This window comes from Salvia splendens, chromosome 15 (genome assembly GCF_004379255.2).
Source record: "Salvia splendens isolate huo1 chromosome 15, SspV2, whole genome shotgun sequence".
NCBI classification, from domain to species: Eukaryota; Viridiplantae; Streptophyta; class Magnoliopsida; order Lamiales; family Lamiaceae; genus Salvia; species Salvia splendens.
The window spans coordinates 10,386,635-10,410,246 of NC_056046.1; the positions used below are offsets into that span (position 1 = coordinate 10,386,635).

General features: G+C 38.6%; 3 protein-coding genes and 1 pseudogene across 5 annotated transcripts; 3 read left to right on the forward strand and 1 right to left on the reverse strand.

Moving 5' to 3' along the window:
• The first annotated feature begins 7,267 nt into the window (after positions 1-7,267).
• Positions 7,268-8,494, forward strand: LOC121767530 (cytosolic sulfotransferase 5-like). Its single transcript, XM_042163814.1, has one exon. The coding sequence runs from the start codon at positions 7,349-7,351 to the stop codon at positions 8,324-8,326; it is 978 nt and encodes a 325-aa protein (XP_042019748.1). The 5' UTR covers positions 7,268-7,348; the 3' UTR covers positions 8,327-8,494.
• LOC121767529 (cytosolic sulfotransferase 12-like) lies at positions 8,430-9,952 on the reverse strand. Its single transcript, XM_042163813.1, has one exon. The coding sequence runs from the start codon at positions 9,587-9,589 to the stop codon at positions 8,519-8,521; it is 1,071 nt and encodes a 356-aa protein (XP_042019747.1). The 5' UTR covers positions 9,590-9,952; the 3' UTR covers positions 8,430-8,518.
• A 4,926-nt stretch (positions 9,953-14,878) lies between these two features.
• On the forward strand, positions 14,879-18,072 carry LOC121768870. 3 transcript variants are annotated; one of them, XM_042165462.1, is made up of 5 exons: positions 14,879-15,088; positions 15,597-16,785; positions 16,937-17,059; positions 17,162-17,311; positions 17,644-18,072. In XM_042165462.1, the coding sequence occupies exons 2-5, from the start codon at positions 15,601-15,603 to the stop codon at positions 17,782-17,784; spliced, it is 1,599 nt and encodes a 532-aa protein (XP_042021396.1). In that variant the 5' UTR covers positions 14,879-15,088; positions 15,597-15,600; the 3' UTR covers positions 17,785-18,072. The 3 variants fall into 3 exon arrangements, with proteins under 3 accessions (XP_042021396.1, XP_042021398.1, XP_042021397.1); XM_042165464.1 differs by having other exon boundaries at positions 15,600-16,785; XM_042165463.1 differs by lacking the exon at positions 14,879-15,088 and having other exon boundaries at positions 15,104-16,785.
• A 464-nt stretch (positions 18,073-18,536) lies between these two features.
• Positions 18,537-22,000, forward strand: LOC121767168 (annotated as a pseudogene).
• The last annotated feature ends 1,612 nt before the right edge of the window (positions 22,001-23,612 follow it).

Here is a 23,612-nt window from a genome sequence, read left to right on the forward strand (position 1 = left end):
TATAATTTGTTTCTTGCTATAGTGAATAAACTAAGAATTTTAATACTATTTTATAAGAAAATAAAAACTATTAAAAATATAACCTTAAAATATTAAATAGTTGTGTTAAGAACATGATTATATTGTATATCGAGGTTTAACACAACATTCCAAAAATTAAAAATTTAAAGAATTAAATGATGAAAATTATAATTCAGTTATAAAGTAATCCTTTTGCCATATGCTATAAATCTTACAATTATTTATTATACATTTTATTAAAATTAAATAATAAATATTTAATATACTTCTTATAATTCGTTATTTTTATATTAAATTATATAAACTAAAATTTGTAAAGACTAGTTTAATAAGAAATTCATCATTATTTGTTTGTTAATAAATAGCATTATTTATTTATAAGCTACTGTACACCAAATATATAAAATTAATAAAATTACAATACTTAATTTGAAGGAAAAATTTTTAAATGAGTGCAATGAAAGGAGGAGAGATAAAAAAAAAATTGTTGATCATAAATTTGATGCCAAAAAAAGCGTACACCTAAGTTAGAGACATCGTTAGAGCAATGTCCATAAATAGGTGTCTTTAATACACAATTTAATGTAAAGGTAGTAAAGTATATATGCATAAAATAAATTTAATTAAAAAATAAATACAGTGTACGTACAATTATTATTTAAACCCCATTATGGCATATGTAAAAAAAAATCATTTCCCTTAAAATTAATCGCATTACATTGTTAACAACGATCACAAAGTTATTGCGGCGACGACTTTTCCGGAATTCGAATTGGAAACAGAAATAGGTAAACATTCGAATTGAAATTGGAATTGAAATTTTATGAAATTGAATTAGATGAATTTTCAATTCGAATTGAAATTTTATGAAATTGAATTAGATGAATTTGAATTGACATGAAATGGATTTAATATATTTGGTAAATATATACACAGTGCACACACTTCACGTGTGTAGTGTATAAAGTATGTGAAATGCGTGAAGTGTGTGTAGTGTGTGAAGGTGTGTAGTGTGTGAAGGTGTGTAGTGTGTGTATGTGTGTGTGAAGGTGTGTAGTGTGTGTGTATGTGTGTGTGAAGTGTGTCTAGTGTGTAGTGCGTGTTGTGGATATATAGTGAAATTTTATGACTAATGAAATTATAATTTTCTACTTTTGATATGGAATTCAAATTGTGAAATTAGAAGATTTGGAATTGCAATTCAATTCCAAATACAAATATTTTTGTGATACCGAACAACGGATTTGGAAATGGAGGCTCCAATTCCAATTCCAAGCCCTCAATTTCATGGTACCGAACGCACCCTGAGAGACGAAGTGGAGAACCAGAAATTAAATAAGATGCGTCTGCAGTTCTTGGCTCGTGGGTTGAGCCTTTTGCGTTAACCGGGTCAATTTATGCAACCCTGGTAGTAATTTTGGAGCACAAGTGTATGTAACAATTTAACGGTCGGGTCGATCGACCTATTATGTGAGATAAATCATATACTCCTTCCGTCCAATAAAAAGAGTATTCTTTTTTCATTTTCGTCCGTTTTATAATAAAGCATCCTTTCAATTTTTGGCAAGTATTTTCTCTCTTATAATAAGGTGAGCTTTATTCTTCATTGACATTACTTCAATCACGTTTTCTTCATCTCTCATATTTTATCAATTTAACATTAAAACCCGTGTCGTCTGACAAACACAGATTTTGCATGTTTTTAAGAGCTAGATTTGACTCGTTTTAAATGTCAATCATGCAAATTATGTTTTTAAATTGCATATGTTATACATTTGGTATTTTTGATGTGTTTATTGATAAATGATAGAAAAAAGATAGAAAAAGGTGAAAAAAAGCCAAAGTGCAGCAGCATCAGTTCAAGTAGATTTTTCCAACAAATGTGAATTCCAATCAGTTCTTAATGCATATCATTCTCTTCTTCTTCGAAAGAGCTTCACGTAGATATCTCGCACGTCTCAATAGGAGTTCTGTGGAGAAAGTTATGACTATTCTACGAACGTTGCGCAGTGCAGTCAAAGCTGGCGGGAATTTAAGCGGAAATTCACGGAAGAAAAGAAATTATTATATTGTGAAGCCAAATCTCTCCCATTTCTTGAAGGCCACGAAAATTATCAAAAAATAAACCTTTTTCCAACCTATAAATACCTCTAACTTAATTCATAATCTCCATCTCAGAGTCTTCAATCCTTCTCCCTCTCTACCGCCTCCAATCCTCTCTCTCTACACCTTCTTCAATCTCAGAGCCTCCAATCATTCTCCATCTCTACACATTCCTCCATCCCATATTCCACACATAATTCATCCATCTTCTATTGGAGCGGAGCTCTGCAGATCCATGCAAGAGAAGACTGAAGATTGAAGATTCAACATTGGGTTTTATCTATTTCTTTCATGTCTCGTACTTTTATTGTTTTTACTACTTGTCTATGAGTAGTTAAACATTATTCGTAGTATTTTTGGTGAATACTATTATGAACATGTTTTGATTTATTGATTTGAACATTTTCCTAGTTATTGTGATTGTTTTGCTTGTTCTTGTGCTTTTATTGTTCTTTTGTCTAGCCAACTTTAGAACTATGTCCGTTTAACTAGATTAATCGAGAGATAGCTAGTTTTACGTGGTTAAAGGAACGAGTACAACACATAGGTTTATCTGCATTCGAGAGAGGGGACCCTTTGCGAAGGCTTGAGTCTTAGGATCTTAAGGAGTTAGAATCTAATCTATTGGAAGAAGACTTTGATAGTTAGAGACTAATCTACTGGATATGTGCAATCGAGAGAGGGCTTATCCTAGAATCGCAACTTTCCTAATAATCCTAGAGACAATAAAGGTAAAGGTTATGTGAGATTAATCATCATTAAGTCGTAGTAGTTGGATCCTAAAACTCTACATTCTTTAGCCTGCTTTGTATATTTCTATTTTTTTATGTCTCGTGTATAAAACCAAAACCCAAAACTATGTGTCTCTAAATAGTATATGACGTTTAATATATGATAGTCAGTTGCAGTCTTAGAGCATTAGCAGTGGGGCGCTCTAAGGCTCCCCTAAAGCCCGCCCTATGCACCACCACGTCAGCATTTTATCCTCCTACCCTTCCACCTGCAGTGGGGCACCCTAAGGATTTTCTTCTATTTGAATATTTAAATAACTACAAAAATTAGGAAAAACCTTCATTTCATTTATAATATTAATACATTACACTACGAATTAAAAAAATACGCAAACTCAGTGACGGCGGTTACGGGCCCATACTTCTTCAACCATGTCAATCATGAGCTGAGCATGGTCTTGTTGGTTACGCATTGAGGCCTGTCTAGATAGAACCCCATTGAAGCCCGTCGGTAATCCTCGGTCCAATCGGTGACGCGCCCACCTTCATGTTCGACTATCATGTTGTGCAAGATTATGCACGCATACATGACATCGACGAGGACTTCCTTGAACCATAGGCGCGCCGGCCCTTTCACTATTTCCCACCGTGCTTGGAGCACACCAAATGCTCGCTTCACATCCTTTCGCACCGCCTCCTGCTTTTGCGGAAATAAAACTCTCTTCTCACCAATTGGGCAGCTGATCGTCTTCAGAAAAAACAGGTCACCTTGGGTATATGCCATCGGCCAAGTAGTACCCCATGTGGTATTGGAGCATGTTGGCAGTGAACTCGATGGTCGGGCCGTTGCCATTGCATTGCTCGGTGAAGAGGGTGGATGAGTTGAGGACGTTGATGTCGTTGTTCGACTCGACTACACCAAAGTAAGCATGCCAGATCCAGAGCCGATAGTCAGCGACGGCTTCGAGGATCATTGCCAGGTGGCTGCCCTTGTATCCACTAGTGAATTGGCCTCTCCACGCCTTCGGACAGTTCTTTCACTCCCAGTGCATACAGCCGATGCTCCCTAGCATCCCAGGAAAGTCGTGCGTCGTCTCGTGCATCTTCATTAGGCCCTGGCAATCTACAGCAGTCGGCTTTCGCAAATATGTGTCGCTGTAGGCCTCCATAACTCCCCTACAAAATCTCTTCAGGAACTCGCGGCCTGTTGTCTCCTCGACGTGGAGGTACTCGTCAAACATGTCCGCGCTGGTGCCGTAGGCCAACTAACGGAGTGCAATTGTGCACTTCTGCAACGGCGTAAGTCCGGGTCTGCCGATGCCATCTTCCCGATACTGGAAGTATTCATCACGTGACTCCAACGTCTAGACAATGCTGAGAAAAAAGTAACAAGGCATTCTAAACCGGCAGCGGAAAATAGTCGGGCCCCACCATGGTTGCTCGGCAAAATAGTTTGCAACTAGACGTTTGTGAGCTGCGGCGTGTTCGCGGAGGACAAACGTCCGACGTCGAATTGTCCTGGGGATCTGCTCTGCCGCCTCCTCGCGCTGCATTTCGGCTAAGCATTCCGCCAATGCGTCTTGAACGGCTGCATTTAAGGCTTGAGTCAAGGTCGGACTACCGCCCTCCGAGAAACTCCGGTCATCGTCGTGGTTCATTTTGTTTTGTGAGAGATGGACAAATGTGAGAGATTAGAGAAATGAGAGATGCGAGAAATGTTCGTATGAAAAATAGAATGAGAATCGAGATTTAAATAGACAAATTTCGAAGAAAAAAAACAAAAACGCATTGCATCGTCCGCGCCATTGTCCGCGTCGCCCACAGTGGGCGGACGATGGCGCAGACAATGCATCGTCCGTCGTCCGCGCACCCACAGTGGGTGGACGATGGCGCACCCGAGGCATCGGGCGGCCTATCGTCCGCCCCACTGTGGATGCTCTTATTTCCTGTGTTCGATATCCTGGTACTGACCTTTAGCTATACTAGATTTACCATATAAATTTGCAGGTATTTTTAGTGCTAATAAATAGTGCATCATCGTTTTTAATGTCTCTATTTCTATGGAACGGAAGTACTATCTTCGTCAATAAAAACAGTTTTGTTTTTCTATTTTGTTTGCTAATTTTTTTTCTAGCGGTGTTCTAGTGTTCTAATAAACCTTTTTTTTTCATCCCTCACCTACTATACCAATTTCGCCTCAAAATTCGTATTGTGTATCAAAACTTTTTTAGGGAACCGTGCATGGTACTCGCTGTATAATACTTTTAGCAACAAGATTTCAATGTATAATATTTTTAGCAACATTTTTATTTACTTTATTATGTAATTATCAATCTTTCTATTCACACTCCCAGATTAAAAATCTTTGATCCGCCATGCACACAAGCAGTGAATTCGGTACACAAATCAGATAATTTTTTTAATCTTTGGAAATGAGCAGTTGGAGGTTTATGAATTTCTTTTGTTGGACAACGAAAGTGAATATTGAAAATGGCTTTGCTCTCCATAATAATGTCAATCAATCACTCCATTTGTGTGTATTTTCACATTTACTATGTGTTTGTGTTTTTTTAGTTTTTAAAAGTGTTTCATTTAAAATGTTTCCAACAAAAATATAGGTTAGGCGCTAATAAAACGTACTACCTCCGTCTCACAATAAGTGTCACATTTTCCCATTTGATCACGTCCCACAATAAGAGTCATATTTTACTTTTACCATAAATGGTAAGCAGACCTCACATTCCACCAACCAATTCTACTCACATTTTATTATAAAACTAATATATATATATAAGTGAGATCGGACTCATAATCCACTAACTTATTCAACTCACTTTTCTTTATATATTTCTTAAAATTCGTGCCCATACTAAATGTGATACTTAGTGTGAGACGGGGGTAGTAATTAGTAACCTAATCTAGTTAAAATCGATTAAACAGTCAACAATAGTTGACTGTTAATTTTAAACGGCGCCATCCAAAAATGACTAAATCCTGCCCGTTTTCAATTGTAGTGGACGAACTAATTCAAAAGATAATATTCTAGCCCAAATTCATAAAATTATCATATGTTCAGGACCACTTTGGCTCTTAGTCATGCAACAATTATATAAAGGGATATTGACACCTAATATCATGAAACTTTCAAAAAGTTGGTTTTTCCCATGAACTTTGAAATTGACAAATAATATCACGAACTTTACCCCGAGTTTGTTATTTCCCACCAATGTAAAAATTACGGTAAATAATATCACGATACAGATTTTTTTCGTAATTTCTCGACAACAACTTCGAGAGCTTCAAGTTTTTCAATCTTTGAGGATAGTTTTTCTTAAAGCACACCCTCCAAAATTGTTATTCAATCTATTAATATAGTTGGAATTTTTTCATTGGTGTGAAATAACAAACTCAGAGTAAAATTCGTGATATTATTTGTCAATTTCAAAGTTCGTGGAAAAAATTTAACTTTTTAAAAATTCCATGATATTAGATGTCAATATTCCTTATATAAAAGGAATCTATCCCTACAATCTTTTTTCATTATTACAAAACCAACATTTTTGTGTTTAGTGTGGGGAGGGGGTTGGGTTTAAAGGACCACTATAGTGGGCCAAAGCCGCACAAAATCTTCAGCACTAATTATGTTTCTTTTTTTTACAGTTTTTTGATCGCCTCCAATATTTAAATAAAATGAAAAAGATGTTTGACAGCCTCCATCTGTGTGTATTTTCACGTTTACTATGAGTTTGTGTTTTGTATTTTGTGCTTTTTCAGTTTTTAAAAGTATTTTCATTTAAAACGTTTTCAACAAAAATGTAGGTTAGGCGCTAATAAAATGTAATTAGTAACCTAATGTAGTCAAAATTGATTAAACAATAGTTGACTGTTAATTTTAAACGACGCCATCTAAAAATAACTAATTGTAGTGGACGAACTAATTTAAAAGATAATATTCTAGCCCAAATTAATAAAATCATCATATGTTCATGACCACTTAAGCTCTTAGTCATACAACCATTATGTAAAAGGAATCTATCCCCACAATCTTTTTTCATTATTATAAAACCAACATTTTTGTGTTTTAGTGTGGGGGAGGGGGTTGTGTTTAAAGGACCACTATAGTGGGCCAAAGCCGCACAAAATCTTCAGCGCTAGTTATGTTTCTTTTTTTCAAAATTGTTTGACCGCCTCCAATATTTAAATCAAATGAAAAAGATGTTTTATTGAAGTACTCCCTCCGTCCCCGGACTACTCGCACATTTCCTTTTTGGCACGGAAATTAAGGAATGAGTGTATAGCAAAGTCAACAATTGCGGCTGTAGGTGATAATTTTTACTAAAAATGGAAAGAGTGCAAATAACTTGGGACGCTCAGAAAGGAAATAAGTGCAAGTAGTCCGGGACGGAGGGAGTACAATTTATTTTTCTATAAATCGATCAACTGCCATAAACAATCCTAGAAGCAAGCTAGCCAAATTGGGGAGATAGAGAAAAATGCCATCTTCAAAATTATTTGATGGGCAAGAATTATTATCCCAAGAATGCCAAGATTTCATCTCCAGTTTACCCAAGGAGAAATCAATCACACTGCAGCCTCTGTACCAATACCAAGGCTTCTGGCACAATGACAGATGCCTTCTGGCTTTGATTTCGACTCAAAAACATTTCGAGGCTCAAGATTCCGACGTCTTTGTTGTTTCCAATCCCAAATGCGGCACCACATGGCTCAAATCACTCACTTTCGCCTTACTATACCGTAAACAACACCCTGTCACAGCCCAAAACCACCCTCTTCTCAGCAGCAATGCTCATGATCTTGTACCCTACATAGACATGAACCTCTTCTACGATAACAAAATCCCAGACATGGAATCCTTCCCCTCCCCGCGCCTCTTAGCCACTCACATGCCTTACGTGTCTCTCCCCGACTCCATCAAAAACAGTTCCAAATGCAAGCTTGTCTACGTCTCCAGGGATCCCAAGGACGCTTTCGTCTCCCTTTGGCACCACGGCTGTAACGCAGGGCTTCATGATCTGAACAGCTCCATGGAAGAGGCGTTTGAGGATTACTGCAAGGGAATCTCCTTTTATGGACCCATTTGGGATCATGTTCTACAATATTGGAACCAGAGCTTGTTGAATCCACAGACAACTTTGTTCCTCAAGTACGAGGATATGAAGGCGCACCCGGCCCTTCATCTGCGTCGCCTGGCTGACTTCTTAGGCTGCCCCTTCTCCGCGGAGGAAGAGGAGTCTGGGGTGGTGGATCAGATCTTGAATCTCTGCAGCTTTGACCATCTCATCGGCCTTCAAGTTAACAAGACTGGGGTATCCAAATGGGGCGTTGATAATAATGTTTTTTTTCGGAGGGGTCAAGTTGGAGATGCCAAGAATTATTTGTCTGAGGAGATGATTAAAAAAATCGATGGAATTACTCGAGATAGGTTTTCTGGATCAGGGTTGCTATCTTAGAGCATGCCCAACGCAACCGCTAATAATAGAGGTGTCATTTCATATTTTATGGTTCGATTGGTTTGGTTGTGTGTGTGGCAAGATTTGAGATGCAAAAATGACATTTGAATAGAAATAAATGTAATTTCTTATTTGAAAATGGAAACAAAATTTGAAAGTTTTAGAATACAGAACAGATCCTCTGTTTGGGCTCTAGATGACTAACCCTGCTCCACCAAACTTTTCTTCCACAATGCCATCAAGTTCCTGAGCCATCTGAGCAGACAAACAATTCTTCCAGTCACCAACCACCCCTTCCCTAAAGAAATGCTTATTCTCAATCCCATTCCCCAATCTCCCAACCCTATTCACCTCACTCCCCCTCATACTCTCAAAGCTACTCAACTCCAAAATCCGATCAACCACCCCTTCCTCCTCCTCCTCCGCCGAGAAACCGCACTCCAGAAACTCCGCCATCCGCCGCACCTGCACCGCCCCCTCCTCCTTCACATCCTCATACCTCACAAACAGCACCCTCTCGGGCTCCTCCAAGCTCCGCCTCCAGTACCCCAGAACATGATCCCAAAACGGCCCATACCCGACCGCTCCGTCGCAGAACATCCGGAACGCCGTTTCCATATCCCTCTCCGGCGCTCCCTGAGGCCTCAGCTTGTTCATGAAGTGCCACAGGGAGACGAAGGTGTCCTTCGGGCTCCTGCACGCGTACACGACCTTATTGCGTTGGGATAGGGGCTGCGGGAGGGAGGCGTGGGGCATGTGTGTGGAGAAGAATCTTCGAGAAGGGGAGGAGGTTGTGGAGGCGGTTGGGAGGCGGTTGTGGGCGTAGAGGTCGATCTCGAGGCTGAGGACGAGCTGGTGGGGGTTGGCAGTGAGGAGGGGGTGGTTTGGGGAGGAGGGAGGGAAGTGTTTGCGGTTGAGGATGGTGAAGATGATTGCTTTCAGCCAAGTGGTGCCGCATTTGGGATATGTGGCGAGGAAGACGTCGGAGTGGAGAGGTTGGAAGTGGCTCTGGCAGGAGATCACGGCTTGGAGGTGGTCGGGTTGGAACCAGAAGCCTTGGTAGAGGTATAAGTGGGTTGAATCGAACCACCCGTTTTGGCGGGGGAGGGTGGTGATTAACTCTCTTGATTCTGGGGTTAGTGATTCTTCTTGCTGTAGGTACTCTGGGTTTGGGGGTGGCATTTTTTTGGGTGTGTTGGCTTGGTTTGGACTTCGGAGGATTCTCTCTGAATATATAATAAGTGGAGAAAATAAATTAATCATCTTTTGAACATTAATAATGGTGTTGAATTTTTTAAGTATTACTTGTCCTCCAAGGATTTGGAATTTTGAGGCTGTTGGTGTTTGCTGGTTTATATGGTTTACTATATTTTAACATCTTGTGCAGGTTCATTGGATTTGGATTAAGTATATTTTTCCAACGGTCTCTGATTGGTGATGATTTATTTTCTTTAATGACGTGGCAAATTTTGTTTGTGCATATGATGGGTCACGGATGTGGATCCTATTTGCCAGATATGTGGAAGTTTGGAGAAGCAAATAGTATAAATTTAGATAAGACGAATGTTATCAACGAAGTTTGGTAATCACAAGCACATATATATTGTTTGGGAATTGTTAGGAAGACTGTATAATCTAATTTAGTGATAACTTAACACTATAAAGGTGTCTTACCAGGTGCAAAAATGTAGTACTAAGATATTAATTAAGAGGAATCTACCTTATTAATACCAATACTTATTGGATTGATCTATTGGAATTTCGTTTACTATTTATAGTTCAATTTGCTTTTATTTAAGAATTCAGTTGTGTAATTTAACTTTTTACAAAGAATCTTGGAACTTTGTGGAGTGGAGTCCTTCGAAACCTCATTCAACGTATACTCACTAACTCACTTTGTCACTAATGAAAGAATGACAACGATCTTTATTGAGTATTTGAGTGTATATGTACATTTATGGAGTATTTGAGTGTATTGAATCATGTATAATAAATTATTAATATGGAGTAGTATTTGAGAGAATAAAATACTCTATATTTCGATTATTGAAACAATGAAACCGTCACTAGGTTATGAGGTAACTTGAAATCACTCCTTTTAAGTTTCCTTATAAATCAGACTTTCGTTTTCCATTCTTAAACTTCTTTAGTTAGCTCATTCTTGAAAATCTTTCTAAGTTTGTCGGCTTGTAGTTTTGAGTTTTGTTTCTTTTATTTTCTCGTGTTTTGATTAATTTATCAAGTACAGTGTACCCTAATCATTGGATATACTATTAAATATAATTTCAACGACAATTACAATACAGTAATTGAACATTATTATAAATTTAGTATAAAATAATTATTAAAAATTTAGTATAAAATAATTATTTTTGAATAGTCACTTTTTAGTCTTTAAATCTAATTGAAAGTGTCCATTAATCTATAGCTAGGACTTAGGTTAATTTCATATCAATCCTATAGGACTACCGGTTATTCGATTTAGGCACCCACAGTGGGGCGGACGATAGGCCGCTCGATGCCTCGGGCGCGCCATCGTCCGTCACTGTGGGTGCGCGGACGATGGCGCGGACGATGCAACGCGTTTTTTTTTTAATTCAAAAAATTCATTTATATAAATACCCCTACCCCACCTTCATTTGTAACATTTTAGCATTTTCACTCTCAATTTACACTAGAAAATGGATTCTGGTGATTATTCAAGTCCCAATAGTCCGATGCTTGGAGGTGGTGCATGTTGGCCGGGTACACAACCTGACGAATATTAGTCGTTCGACCCTGACATGCAGTACGATCCCGAATTAAGTACGGATTCGTACGGTCTATCTGACATGTAGCCGTCTCCAACTCGCCCCGCCGTCCCTTCCCGCCGTCGCCGCCCCCTCATCCGCCCCCGCCCCGCCAGAAAGAAGCGGATCAAGTACCGGGCGTACAAGTTGCCACCTTCGGCAACGAATGAAGAGTACGCCCCCGGGAGGACGAACTACCAACCGGATGAAACCCTCGTCTTGGCGAGGTGTTGGGTGGATATCTCGGAGGACCCGGTATTCGCGAACAACCAAAAGCAGCTTGCGTACTGGGAGCTAGGGATGTCAATTTAGCCCGCAACCCGTGGGTTGGCCCAAATAGCCCGCCAAATTTATAGGGTTCGGGCTGAAAATTTCCAGCCCGATAAAATTACAGCCCGATTAGCCCGCACCCGATTAACCCGCAACCCGTTAGGGCCAGACCCGAAAACCCGATGGGCTGGCCCGGAAACCCGATAAAATTTCTATTGTTCTATTTGTTTGACTCTAATTCGACACTTCATTGGTTATTTTATAATATAGATTACTAAAAAAATAATTTTCCATTTTATATATTAAATACATAAATTATATATTAAGTTTTTATTAATATAATAATAGATAAATGAATTACAAACTTCAAATTCACTAAAAAATATATTTAAATTTCGAAACATGCTTTAAAATTTCTTGATGTGTATGTTTTATTTTGCATAAATCTCAAATATTAGTATTTGATCATGTTTATGTTTGAGTTTAAGCATATATCTCAAATTTATCATAATTAAATATTTTACATTTTATAAATATAACTAATTTTCACAATCATTTATTGGATTGACCGCATGTTAATTTTATCGGTAGCAACCCGATTAACCCGATGGGCTAGCCCGAAACCCGAACTTTTAGGGTTAGGGTTGAACTTTTATAACCCGCAAAAATCACGACCCGATTAGCCCCCACCCGATTGACCCGCAACCCGAATAGGGTTGGCCCGAAACTCGGTGGGCTGACCCGATTGACATCCCTACTGGGAGCGCATCACCGAGTGCTACAATGAGGCGAAGCCGCCGAGCGCGTACAAGCGCCATAGGGAGCAGCTCCGCAAGCACTGGGATCAGGTTAAGAAACAAGTCAACCTGTTCGCGGCGGAGTACGAGAAGTGCTCGAGGGAGCAGGGAAGCGGCGAGATCCTGAGCGATGTGCGCGATAGAGCGCTGTTGTCGTACCAGTCCATGTACTGCGACTTCAAGCATTTCAATGTCTGGGCGCTCTTGAAGGACAAGCAGACGTTCCAAGGTGGGATTTTGCACACCGGTGCGACAAAGAGGACGAAGACCACCGACACTGGTGGTTACACGAGCAGCGAAAGCGGCGCATATCCGGTGGACCTCAATCGGACGTACACGAAGGATGAGAGTTTCGGCACACCGATGTCCTCTCGGCGTCCCGTAGGCGTCAAGGTTGCGAAGAACAAGGGGAAGACGAATGCGACATCCTCCTCGCAAGACGCGGCCGCCCCCCATCGCCGATCCCGACCCCGACCCCGTCGGCACTTGCCTACGCGGAGTTGGCAACGGCCTCGATGGCGCGGACGTTGTTGGACACGCATAACGCCCTCATGAAGTGTACGAACCAGACCAGAGCCGAATACCTCCAGGGGTTGATCGATGAGTTGCGCCAGAAGTTGAGGCTTTTGTAGAATAATCAACTTTTTTTTATATTTCTAACTCGTGTAATTTTTTTAATCAATATAGTAATTGACGTGTTTAGTTAATCGTTGTGTTTTATAATTAGTTTGTATTTATATATTTGAAAACATTTAAACTAATTAACAAAACAATAGTAAAACCTATAGGGTGCCCCACTGTAGGTGAAAGGGTAGGAGGATAAAATGCTGACGTGGCGGTGCATAGGGCGGGCTTTAGGTCGCGCCTTAAGGCACCCCACTGCTGATGCCCTTATTATGGTTTGATTTGAGATTTTTCGGACAATAAATTTTTACTCTTAACTTCACCAAATTATGAAGCTATCGAATTGATCTATAAGTTTCAGATTGAAAATTAACATCACTAGGAGTGATATATGGTATAATATTGTATAGTAAAGTTGTGATTCCTGTCGAACTAATTTCAAAAACAGATTAAATCTCATCCACCAATTTTTATAATCTTGTCGTATTAGGAAAGTGAGACCAAATCTCATCTCACCTCCATGGCCGTCGACGAACAAAACCACTCCTCCGGCGGCGGCGCCTCCTTCCACCGCCGCGTCCCCATCGCCAAAAACTTCCGCTCGTTATCATGAGCGGTGGCGAGGTCGTGGTCCGCCGCGAAGCAGGCGCAGGCGATGGGGGCGAACCTGGTGGCACCGAGGGGGGCGGAGGTGACGTCGCTCCCCATGCCGATTTACGTCATGAGCAACGTGGTGGTGTTTGTGATGTGGGCGCTGGTGGTGGCGGTGCCGTGCCAGGACAGGGCAGGTGCGTCGACGCACCTGCCCGTACCGAAGCAGCTGACGTGTGGCGCAGCCGATGAGCAGCCTGGTGGAGAAGATCGGGGAGGATTGGAAGAAGAAGGAGAAGAAGGGAGGGGCGGGGTTGCTGGAGGAGATACAGAGGATGGAGAGGGTGGCGCAGTGGCTCGTTGATTTGGCGGATTCGTTTATGTTCCCATTGGATGGGGATAAGGCGGTGGAGCTGGCGGCGCAGGTGATGGAGCTGGCGGAGATATGGCCAAGATGGAGGAGGGGCTGTCTCTTCAATTCTCACTTTTTTTCCCTGTTTTTTCATTCTCAATTTCGCCAATTCTCTCTTTTTTTCTCTCTATTTTTCATTCTCAATTCTCTCTTTCATCCTGCGCTCACGATTCTAATTTTCTCTCAATTATGCTTCTTTCAGTTGCCATTCAACGATAACTTGGAATGCTTACGCTGATTGTCAGATTTGTTCTCAATAATGGATTAGTAATTTTGGGGGTTTGGGTGGTGTTGTAATCGGGAACCGGGATAATAATGAACTATGTTCACAAAATAATAAAATAAATTAAAATTAACATATGTTATGAAGTAATTTTAACATATTATTGAAATATATTAATGATACAATAAATTTTAATGTTAAACATTAACCGGTAGTAATGAACTATATATTCAATAAATAATGAACCAAATGAACTTTAGTAATAAAGTAAATATGACATTTTATTGAACAAGCAGTAGTGATGAACTTATTACTTCATTCCATTAGTTTATTACTTCATAATGTGTTATGACATAATTATCTTTAAACAGTTGAAGTAAATTCGGTATGTAATGAATGCGAAAAATAACACAACATCAGCTCATCTAATCCATCAAAAATAAGATCTAGTGGTCCTAATTTGGTCTCTAGTTCGGTTTTAAGACGGGATTTGTGAATAATTGGACTCTTGTATAATAAGTGTAATTTGATATGATAATATTAATATGATTATATTGTATGACCGGCGTAATTAATAATATGTCTTGGTCACGCATTAAGAAATAGTTTTTCGCTGCTCCTATCATATTGGCAAATAAAGAAATTACTCCAAGCCCAAGCCTAAGCCCAAAGGTTTTGGATTCAAATCTATCGTGACATGAACTTTAAATTATGTATGAATAAAAAAGAGTTTTTATTAAGAGATTCAATTGCAATATTTTGTAGCCCAGGCCAGAATTCAAATCATAGACGAAATAGATTCGAACCGTTGACACTGGAACCTAACAAAATAAATCAACGGCCGAGATGCACTTAATCCAATTTCAGGGCATGACCAACATCTCTCTCGCAATTTTCTTTCAATTTCAAAACCCCTCTTTGTCTGCATTCCAATTTTTGGGAATTCCAATTTATTGTTTCCATCGAGCAGTTTTCCATCTCCCGTCCGCTAGTTGTTGTGTGTATTCCCGATGTCCCTTGTTACATAGTCTCCGGAAGAATCCCCCCTTTCATCAGGTATTACTTTCGAATTTTGATCGTTTTTTTCTGTGTATTTTTGGATGATCCTAGTTTAACTAGGGCTTTTGATCGCTGTGATATACTGACCGCGTGTAATGGGGGATATCTGATTTTTATCGGGGACTCATTAGGGTTTAAAGCTCGTCTAATTTTTGGTACGGGAGGTTCTATCGTTTGATATTTTGTCATTTACAAACGCGAATTCTTGATTTTTCAATTAGTTAGTGTGGACATTAGTCCATTTGAGATTAGATTGTATTTTGTGGGCGATGCTGAGATTTTGTTTGTAAGCTATGCATGAAGTGTTTTACTCATAGCGGATTATACGTTTAATAAGCTATGCTGAAGTCTGGAATTGTGTGTTGAGATAGTGCCTAACTAAACCCACGAAACACGTTGTTTGCGTGGGCTACTCATGGATACAGCTCACTTTTTTGCTTTAAATTGATCCAATTCCTATACATTTTTTTTGCTCTTCCTGTAATTATTTTTTCTATGCTCGCAGTAGGATGAGTAGAATATCCGTAAGTCATTTGCGTCCTAGACCTCGCTCGGTAACAGAAACTTTGAGAAGATGCAGGAATGATGACAAAGCTGATAAAGTTATACTGATAGATGTCGATTCTGAAATTAGTGACAATGTTGTTATCCTTGACACTCCTGAATCTTTGCCAAAAAGAAATAAAGAGTCGGGCATGCTCAAGAAAGATGAGAAGTGGTCATTCAAGAATGTAATAAACATTGATGATGACGACTACGACGATGTACCTAGTAGTAGCTATCAGTTTGGCCCAAACAATGTTGGTTTCTCTGCTAGCACCTCTTTAAATAGAGAAAATTTTCGTGTCGCTGAGGATTTTGCAGATTTCACAGATCCTTCTCATGAAGACTGCCAGAATGTTCAAGACAGTGCTACACCAGTTAAGTTATCAAAATGCAAGCGCACGTATTCTGGGAAAGATTCCACAAGTAACCGCTATGGTTTGGATACTGATTCAGAGTGCGAGTTATCTGGAAATGAATATCCTGACTGTGAAGTGGTGGAAGATTTTTCCGGTAAGTTTCAAGAGTTGTGGGAAAGAGCTGTCACCAGGAGAAAGAGAGATATTCGCAATGTTCATTCGGGAATTAGGGGTCATGATAATACAACAAGTTGTACTGACAAGGACCTCCAAAATGCTGAATCAGAAGTAGCAACCAGGCACCATGATGAGCCCTCAGTTTTTCACACTACTGGGAAATCCAATAGCAGAAACTATGGTTCTCCCCCGGTTAGAATAGAAACGGATTTTGGTTTCACCCATTTTTCTGATAATGCTGTAAATGATCAAGAATGCCGTGCACATGGGAAATCTAACTCACAAGTGAAATTCTGTCCTTCATTCCATTACCCGGATTGTGAACCAGGAAGTTCCCGCCGGCACATGGAAAGAAGGAAAGATCCAGCTTCATCTAACTCTTCTTTCCAAGAGGAGCCAAATGAGAAATTCAATAACCCTACATCTACTGCTGGGAACAAGGTAAATTCTAAAGAGGAGAATGAAGATGGTCAGGTGCACATGAGTATCGTATGCAGTTTGCCTCCTGAGGATGACAGTTTAATTAGTGAACGTGAAAAGCTCAAGGAAACAGATGAATACAAAAGGGCAATGGAGGAAGAATGGGCTTCCCGACAGCAAGCACTGCAGATCCAGGTTTACAATCTTCACTTATCTGCTTGGGGCATTTCTAAGAAAAGTATTATATGATGGTTGGATTGTTGTGGAAATTCTAGTAATGGACTTGAGCATTAGATTCATTGTGTAAATATTTTATGTTTATCATGTGCTTGTATTTTGCTTTTAGGCCGAAGAAGCGCAACGTGAACGTCGATTGCGGAAGAGAAAAAAAGCTGAAAGCATGCGTATGCTGGAAATGGAAAGAAGACAGAAGCAACGCTTAGAGGAAATGCGAAGTATTAAGCAGAAGGTATGTGAATTGCATATGTTACTATTACATACTAGTACTTTCTTAAAGTATTTATTGATTGAATTATTCTGTAGAGGATGATTAAGTAATTTTTACTTTTAGGATGAGGAAAATATGAACTTGAAAGATACAATTCGCGCTGAAGTCCGAAATCAGCTGAAGCAAATTGAAGTTGGGTGCCAAAATATGGCTTCGCTATTGCATTTGTTGGGAATCATGGTAGGGAGTTGGCCAAATCCATCCCCACAAGAGGTTTGTTGAACTAGCTGCTCAATATTTTACATTGTTATGTACTTATGTTCACATTATCTTTACTCTTAACTTTGTCTGCATGCTAACTTTAAATTGGTTTCAAGGTTCCAATACAATCACTCACATTTAGGAATTTTTTGACACCTAACCCATGATTTGGCTTTGTAAAATGTACTGTCTGATTTGGTGGGTTGGAGAAAATAGCAAGCAATCCTTTGTCTTGAACAGTTTGTTTAAGTAAATGGTGTGCTAACTGTTAGTATTCTTTCTTATGCTGTATATGCAAAGGGGAGGCATTTGGAATAGTGACTTGAAATCGATTATATTTTCAGGTACATGCAGCTTACAAAAAAGCCTTGCTGACCTTTCATCCAGATCGAGCCTCACGATCTGATATCCACAAGCTGGTTGAAGCTGAAGAAAAGTTTAAGTTTATCAATCGCATGAAGGAGAAATTCCCTCCTCCTATGTGACAGTTGATTGAGTTTCAGTCTTGTTAAGATTTTAGTAGTCAATCTAGCTCTTACAAGGTGGAAAAAAATACTATTGATAGTTGAGATTAATATCATCTTGCATCCTCAGGTGATCTTTTTCCGTATATAGTAATTTTCCCGTAATAATTTTGTGAGCAAGTCAATCAACTATGCCTGGATTATTTAGTGGAAAATAGAAGTACTAGTTGTTTTTATTATATTTGCCTTGTATCTCACATCCACACGACATTTATTCATAACGAGTGAAGCAAAGATCTCAACTCCAAACTGTCTTCAGTTTCAGGCTCATTGCCAATCCTATAATTAACTCCAATTTTTACCGAGAAAAGATAGATTGGTTTTGAATAAATGTATTTATTTTCTACATAAAACATAGGTCGGATTTTATTTGGTTGGCGAAAACTACACGGTAAAGGTTCATTTTTTCAAGGAATATTGACGGATAATATCATAAAATTATTTAAAAATATGTTTTTTTTCTTCAAATTTTAAATTTAACATATAATATCATGAATTTATATGAGTAGTTTAATGTAATTGGATTTTTTTGTTGCTGCAAAAAATTAAACAACTATTGAGTTTGTAAAGTTGAAAGTTCTTGGAAAAAATAAATTTTTAAAAAACTATTTTTTAGTATTAAATGAATATATGACTAATCTATGGGATTGTCAACACACATATTCAAAAGTGAAAAGTGAAAAGTGAAAAGTGAAAAGTGAAAAGTGAAAACCATATTTCTCATTTTCGCAACGACAATGGCGTCCACCACATCCCGATCCCTAATCACCCCCCTCAATTCCTCAATCCAAAACCCTAACTACAAACGCAATCCATTCTCCACCGCCAAGCCTATTACAAGAAGTCACAGCATTCATATCCAAGCCCGCGGTAGTGGCAGCAATGACGCAATCGAGCTGCAGAAGCTCATGCAAGATTCGCCGTATGAGTTCAGTTCCAGAGACGCTCTGCCATCACTTCCTCGTATGCCCACTCTATAGGATATAGTATGATTCTATGAATTTCGATTGATTTAATTCCCTTTCTGTGTTTTTCGAATTGGTGATTGTTTCAGGGCCTTTGACCTCTGCTCGACTTTCGAATTTGGCGGCGGAAGGGTCTCGTCTCCGCGTCGCCTATCAGGTTTTGCTCCTTATTCTGAAATTCTCTGCATGCAGTACATGTAATTCCCCTAAAGTAGGGTTGTGATTGGTGTCTTGTGAGTTGTACCATAATTGATTATCGTCTCTGCTAGGGTAGTGCACCTGGTTCTGATTTTGGTTGAATATTTTCCAAGGGCGTTCGAGGTGCATACAGCGAGTCTGCAGCCGAGAAGGCTTATCCGAATTGCGAGGCAGTACCATGTGAACAATTTGACACAGCTTTTCAAGTCAGCATCTAATTCCCTATTTGGTGTATTATGTTAATCTGATAATTATTCTCTGATGTAGTTGAAGCATGACTTCTTTTCTCTGATTATATATTTTCTGATTTTGAAAATATGATGATGAAAATTCTTCACATTTTGGTTGAATGCTGAGATCTAGTGCTTAAACTACAACTGTACTACTACAGGCAGTAGAGAAGTGGCTGGTTGATAGAGCAGTTTTGCCTATAGAAAACTCGTTGGGAGGCAGTATACACAGGAACTATGATCTTCTGCTCCGGCATAGGTTGCATATTGTTGGAGAAGTTAAACTTTCAATCCGACACTGCTTACTGGCTAGTCCCGGTGTGAAGATTGAAAATCTTAAAAGAGTTCTTAGCCACCCGCAGGTATCTGAAGCCCAATGAAACCAGGCCTTTGTTTCTGGAACACGAAACTTACAATTTGTATGACTTGTCACTGCAGGCTCTCGCACAGTGTGAGAATACGTTAACTAAGTTTGGACTGGTTAGGGAAGCTGTGGATGATACTGCTGGTGCAGCAAAGGTAGTATTTTTTTCTTTTTCTTGTTAAAGTCTGATAATTATTTAGTTTTACAAATAACGCGTTCTACTTATTGCGTGGCTATCTCTCCCCCTCCCTGCGCGTGCGCATGTTGCTCTCCATGGATTTTATGATGTCGGAGCAGTTGCTAGCTTTAGTGCTGCTAAGATCTATGGTCTATTGCTCAGGACATTCAGGTTTGTTTGTGGAGTTCATAGATATTATATTGCCATATGAGCTGCATAAATTTTTTACAGATATGGAACACTGTCATTTGTTTACCTTGTCTTCTCAGGATGATGCTGATAATGTCACTCGATTCCTTATGCTGGCTAGGGAGCCTATCATACCAGGCACTGATAAACCTTTCAAGGTCTGAATTATTTTTTGAGAGGATTGGCTAGAAAACTGATTACTCATAGGAGCACTATAAATTTGAGCATCTTTTAAAATAAATTCCCCATCACATTTTTTTCCTTTACCTACCTAGCCATTCATTCATTATATTACTTTTTGCAGACAAGTATAGTCTTCTCATTAGAGGCAGGTCCAGGGTTTCTTTTTAAGGCACTAGCCGTATTTGCTATGAGGAATATCAATCTAACTAAGGTGAGTTCATCTTTTCCCCCTTGGAATATCTTCAATTTTTTCTTGTGTTTGTGTATGCCTCAACTGCAACGTTTCTTTATCTGATACTAGATTGAAAGCCGACCACTGACAAAGCAGGCTTTACAAACATCAGATGACAATGCCATGTGCTTTCCTAAGTAAGTACAGCAAATATCCATCTTGTCATCATACATACACATAACTGTGTGTCAGTCACGGTTCTAGGCAGTTTCTTGTTGTGCTGTCTGGCTAATATCTTTAGTTTTTCAGGTTATTTGATGAAAAAACAGATTCTTCAAAGTTCTGCTGCTATTATTTATTTTGTAATGACTGATATCAGAGTTCAATGTTTTTGATCAGATGGTGTAATTCTTGCATGCAGGTACTTTCCCTGCCTTTTCTATGTTGATTTTGAAGCATCCATGGCAGATCAAAGAGCTCAAAATGCTCTTGGTCATCTGAAGGTTTGTGCTTCCCCTAATGTTCTGCCTACAAATTAATTCTTTTTCCTTTTTTAGTGCTACAGCCCAATGTCTTGGTTTCAATTATTTTATTATGCATAATTCATTAACATTACAATGTACAATCTTGGCAGGAGTTTGCAACATTTATGAGGGTTCTTGGCAGTTACCCTGCAGATATTGGCCTTCCATGACTACAAATTTTTTCAAGGTTCCTATATCTGTGAAACTAGTATGCTTTAGATCCTTGGCTATGCTTTTCAACTAGTTTACATTTGATTTTGTAGCAAGTAACTTTATGTAGTCTTCATTTCATTTCTTAGATTACTGATAAAACTTTGAAGTAACTATATGAGGGTTCATATGGACTAAGTTTTACATAAAAAGCTATAGTTGTTTTATCTGGTGAATCATCTTTTCTGTGACTCAGTGACTGCTTACATGAAAAAAATAACTAGATATATAATGAGATAAATCCATTGCAGCTCAACTGGTTTGCTGCTTCATCTTGACAATCTCTTTCATGGAGGAATTTGTAAGAGGGGCCTCTGATTTCTTGTGACTCCAGTAACATGTCAAAGATGAAGAGGACTCAGACCATAGTTTGTACAGAATGACTGAATGAATTTCTAAGATGGAATGGGATGCAGTGATGGCTAAAAGGAGAATTATGAGGTAGACCAAACAACTTATGCCCTTCTTGGTGTGATGAAATGATGATAAGCATGGAATGACAATTCCTTTGCATTTCCATTCAATTCTCTACTCCATTCCGTCACATAAGCATCACATGACTGATGGAATTGCTAACATGGAAAGGGACACTGTGTGAGCTAAAATGAGAATTATGGAATAAACCGACAACTTATGCCCTTCTTGCCTTCTTGGTACGATGGGATGGAATTAAGGTAGGAATGAAATTACAATTCTTTTGCATTTTCATTCTATTATCTACTCCATTCCATTACATGAGCATTCTATTTTATTATACCAAACAAATGAATGAAATGAAAGTAGGAATGGAAGTAGGAATTATCATCCATTTCCTTCTCTATTCCATTATTGGCCATCTACAACTAATTCCCTTAAACCCTTCATTCCCTTCACTATCCATGAACCCTTCGGCACATTTTTTTTCCATTATTTATTTATCCCACCATACATTTATATAATTATTTGTGGATTCCACATTTTTTAATCTTTTTCCATTCTTTTATTTTGTAATTTATTCAGCCCAATTTTATTAAATGCGAAATTCATTATAGTCCAAAAATTACATTTATTGACATCTAAATATAAAAATTGAAATCCTAGAATTATATTTTATTTAGAGCGATAGAGTAACTAATTTAAATTGTAAATTTGTAATTACTCCTTGTGGCTAAAGTTTACCCAAATTTGTTCGACTACATTGTGTTGGATTATGCCGTTGGTGGTGAAATTGTGAGATGATTATTGACGGCTAAAGTTTACCCAAATGTGTTCGACTACATTGTGTTGGATTATGCCGTTGGTGAAATTGTGAGATGATTATAGACGTTGGAGGTATTCGTGAAATTATGGTAATGCACTTTAGTGTGTGGGTTGGTTGCAGTAGCAGAGCTAGATGACTGGGGGGTTTCTTTGTCGAATCAATTAATCGCGTTTGGTTTTTTTTCAAGATAGTAACCTATGTGGTAGCGCCGATTGTTGGTTATGAATCATATTACCGGATCTATACCGTTTAAAACGTTGTTAAAATTGAGTGGCTGAGCACGCTTATATTATTGTTTGATCTGAGGACACAAAAAAGCATGCCAAATCCAAAGGTGTGGTATTTTAACCGAAAAGTTGTGTTAAAAATCACAAACTTTTGAAATTGTGCAATTTCCTCGACACGGCCTGGATATAAATATTTTGGCAGACTTTGATCCTATGTGGCTGGTCGTGAAATTAATGTGGCTTTATCTCAACAAATCGCACTTCATATATGTTGAGTTGTTGACCAACTATTTAATTGGATGAAAAATAAAAAATAAAGCTAACCGCTCCAATTGTCGAAAAGACTAATTTTATAAATATATCCATGTTTATATGTTATACTCCCTCCGTTCATTCATAGTTGAGGCGAAATTTTTTGGTACGGAGTTTAAGAAAGGGAAGTTGAATGTGTTAAATAAATAGATAAAAAAGTAATAGAGAGAAAAAAAGTAGAGAAAATAAGGTAAGAGAGAGTAAAGTAAGAAAGAGAAAAAAATTACTATACATGAAAATGACTCAACTATGAGGGAATTTCCTGAAATAAAAAAATGACTCAACTATAAGGAAACGGATGGAGTAGTACGTTTTAATTGGAAGAGAGAGAGAAATGAATTAGGGAAGAAAATGAGAAAGAGAGAAGATTTTTATAATATCATTTTAGGTTATTTTTTGTGTAAGTCCAAAAATGTGAAAATGTATTTTTTGGAGGGCATTTTGGGGCGAAATAAGCATGAGATTCCAAAAATGCATAAAAAAGAATATGGACTATTTTTGTGCGAAACTGAAAATTAGGTACTCCCTCTGTCCCAACTAAGTTGAGTTGTATCTTTTTGGGATGTCTCAGTCGAGTTATTTCTTTTTTTGACAAAAAATAAAATATACAATCACTCTTACTTTATTCTATCAACTACTTACTCTTTATTTATCTTTGTTGGGGATCGGTGGTGCACACCCTAACTCTACATTATTACTGATAATGTCCGCTTTGGGCAAAGTCATCACGGTTTTGCTCTTGGGGTACTCCCCAAAAGGCCTCATACTAGTAGAGCTGGGGTAGCCTATATATATGC

Excerpts from the sequence above, each read along its gene's own strand:
- LOC121767530 (XM_042163814.1), top strand. The coding sequence starts at position 7,349 with ATGCCATCTTCAAAATTATTTGATGGGCAAGAATTATTATCCCAAGAA.
- LOC121767529 (XM_042163813.1), bottom strand. The coding sequence starts at position 9,589 with ATGATTAATTTATTTTCTCCACTTATTATATATTCAGAGAGAATCCTC.
- LOC121768870 (XM_042165462.1), top strand. The coding sequence starts at position 15,601 with ATGAGTAGAATATCCGTAAGTCATTTGCGTCCTAGACCTCGCTCGGTA. Across the intron at positions 16,786-16,936 it reads AGCAAGCACTGCAGATCCAG|GCCGAAGAAGCGCAACGTGA; the intron begins GTTTACAATCTT and ends TTTTGCTTTTAG. Across the intron at positions 17,312-17,643 it reads CAAATCCATCCCCACAAGAG|GTACATGCAGCTTACAAAAA; the intron begins GTTTGTTGAACT and ends TTATATTTTCAG.